This window comes from Cyprinodon variegatus, unplaced genomic scaffold, assembly GCF_000732505.1.
Source record: "Cyprinodon variegatus isolate N-32 unplaced genomic scaffold, C_variegatus-1.0 Scaffold1142, whole genome shotgun sequence".
In the NCBI taxonomy this organism is placed as follows: Eukaryota; Metazoa; Chordata; class Actinopteri; order Cyprinodontiformes; family Cyprinodontidae; genus Cyprinodon; species Cyprinodon variegatus.
Window position 1 is genome coordinate 223,499 of NW_015151595.1, and position 3,013 is coordinate 226,511.

The 3,013-nt window shown below is 41.9% G+C and overlaps 1 protein-coding gene across 1 annotated transcript in view; it reads right to left on the bottom strand.

Moving 5' to 3' along the window:
* LOC107101724 (connector enhancer of kinase suppressor of ras 2-like) overlaps positions 1-3,013 on the bottom strand; it is an 84,003-nt gene that overhangs the window by 74,496 nt on the left and 6,494 nt on the right. The window contains exons 4-5 of the mRNA XM_015400740.1: positions 2,327-2,393; positions 2,098-2,261 (exon numbers count right to left, since the gene is read on the bottom strand). Coding sequence (XP_015256226.1) covers positions 2,098-2,261; positions 2,327-2,393 — 231 coding nt within the window. The remainder of the gene's footprint in view (positions 1-2,097; positions 2,262-2,326; positions 2,394-3,013) is intronic.

Genomic DNA, 3,013 nt, shown 5'->3' on the forward strand with positions numbered 1-3,013 from the left:
ATAAGATGAGATAGTCAACATATAGTGAAATCTTTGGAGAAAAATGGCTCAGGATCGCACTGCTCACTGATCTTCCAACATTCCCACAGTTCCAGGAAAACATTATAATGGCTCCCTGCTGACACTGCCTATTCTATGGAACTTTCATTTTATTGAAATATAGGCTACGAAGTAGTCTATGTTACGGGTTATTCTTTCTAACTAGCTCCTTTAGAGATATTATAAAGTAAACCAATGCAATTTTTTATATAAAAAGGAAAAAAATTAAAACAACTAGCCCTCTTCCATCCATCCATCTTCCTCCGCTTATCCAGGGTCGGGTCGCGGGGGCAGCAGCCTAGGAAGGGAGGCCCACACTTCCCTCTCCCCAGCCACTTCTTCTAGCCCCTCAGGAGGAACCCCAAGGCGTTCCCAGCCGAAAAACATAGTCTCTCCAGCGTATCCTGGGTCTTCCTCAGGGCCCCCTCCCGGTGGGACTGCCCGGAACACCTCACCAGGGACGCGTCCAGGAGGCATCCTAACCAGATGCCCGAGCCACCTCAACTGGCTCCTCTCGACGTGGAGGAGCAGCGGCTCTAATCCGAGTCCCTCCCGGATGACCGAGCCCTCTTCTTGTGTTAAAAACCTAAACATGTTCGGTGGGTCGAAACTACACCCAAACCTTGCTGTGATCAATCAACACACGATGGAGGTGAAAGCTTAAAACTGAATAATGTTTTTAGAAGTACAAGGCAGTTTACATATAGGAACATAGTAATTCAGCTGTTATGGTTTAGAAGATGTGTGAGCGTATTGCTGCATACAGTATCAGGCTCCTCTCCTGTGAAACCAACTACCAGTTTTAGTCTTTTAGGCACACTCTGTCTACTTTTAAGGCTGGATTTAAAATATAATTTTTTTTTATTAAGCTTACGGTAAGAACGGCTTGCATTATCTCTGGCTATCTCTATACTCATGCTGCTATAGTCTTATGCTGCTGGAGGACATAGGGACCTCTTGTTATCATTCTGTTTTGTTCTTTATTTTGTAATTCTCAGCTTTGTTAGTTCAGTTTAGCCGTCCTAAACTGCCAGATTGAGAAACATCCCAACCTGGCAACAATGAACATAAGACGGGAAACGTTTCATCATTTAGATGCTAAACCCCATCATGCACCGCAACAGAGTCCTGCAAAATATTCAAACATAAATTAAACCAAATATGAGAGGAACATCGTAGTTTGGTTTAAAGAAAGCATTTTAGTTTTATTGTAATTTAGTTTGTTTCAAGCATTTTACGGTTTAAAGAAATAGAAAATGACACCGTATGCCAACCGTCTCCAGGATGTTCATGAGAAGGAAGGTCTATATATACTGCACGCATCAGTTAGGGAGTTAACATTCGATTACTGCTTCAGCTCCTTCAGGTATTTACTGTCACAGGTTGGAGCTTCAGCAGGAGAGGAAGAGTTGGAGCCGCTAAGATTTAAGGAGGACCGGCCCTCGCACGCTGAGATTAGGACCGGCCCACCGGGGAAAGGCCCGGTATTACAGATTACCAGTCCCAGCCTGATCCGGCTGCACACTCTGACTGAGTCGTCTCTGTAGGTGCCCAGAAATAACATGTGCTGAACTGAACTGAACTGAATTAAGCTTAAATACACACCATAAGTGATTTAATAGATTTTAGAGCCAAAAAGGCACAATACTCTTTCAGTTTCATTTATTAGCCTGTTAACTGAGCCAACTCAGCTGTCCTAAATCACTTCTTTTCAGCCTGTTCATAATTAGCAATGATGAAGCTAATGATGAAGATAATCATTAATGCTTAGATTCACCCTAAGGTCAAATAGTACAATAGAAATACACTAATCCGGAATTTTCAAGGAGGAAACTTATTAGACTGATTTTGTTTGTTTATTAAATAGTCTTAGTGATAAAGGATACTATTGTCCAGCTAATTTTGTATTATCCAGTCCACAGACATGACTGCAAAATAATCCACCATATTCTCAAGCAACATCCTACTTATGATTATCTTCATGTTTTCTTCTACCAATCAAACATTTCACATTTTTCATCAGCAGATTCTGTATAACAGCCTAGTAGAGACACTGACCAGGGCACAGAGGAGGTCCACAGCTTCCAGGATAAGTTCCTGGTGTCCTATCCTGGTGACTCCGAGCTCTTCCAGCTCCTGGTGGGTGATGTGCAACAGCTGCTCTCCTCCTATCTGCTCCCGCTCAAAGCTCTTCACATACTGCTGGAGGCAGTCGTCCAGACCTGAGGATGGAACACATAGATGCACATTAGGAGATTCTGCTCTGTGTCTGCATGTCTGCCTTTACTGTGTATAAAGTGTTGGCAGGAAACCTTTGTTCTGATGAGGGGTTCAGGGGGCTGCCTGCTAAGGGACTAAAAGGGACAAATAAAAAGACTTCAGCAGTAACAATCATATTGTAGACTGAATGGTCCAACAAAGGGCACTGAAGTATGGGAAGAGTTTTCTACACCAGACAACATTTAATTAATTGCATCCAGAGATAAACCGCAGCCTGAAAGCAGATGTCTTTTCCATGTTTTACTGACATCCATTTAAAAATCACCAAGACTAGAAAAGCATCTTCTCTCTGATTATAAGCAAATATATTAAAGTAAAATTCATCATTTTACTGAAGGGAAGCTGGTTACAAATGAAATGATGGAATAGATTTATATTTTCTCACCATTAGACAAAACATTTTCAAACATGCAGCTATTAAGGAAATTAAATTGGAAATCAAAAGACTGATTTCCTCCTTCTCACATATAAAGCCTTAAATGGCCAAGCTCCATCTGATATCAGAGATCTGATTGTTCCTGATGTTCCTAACAGAGCACTTCGCTCTCAATCTGCAGGTTTACTAGTGGTTCCTAGAATTTCTAAAAGTAGAATGGGAGGCAGATCTTTTAGTTCTCAGGCTCATGTCCTGCAGATCCAACTACCAGTTTTAGTCCGTGAGGCAGACACCCTGTCTACTTTTAAGGCTAGGCTT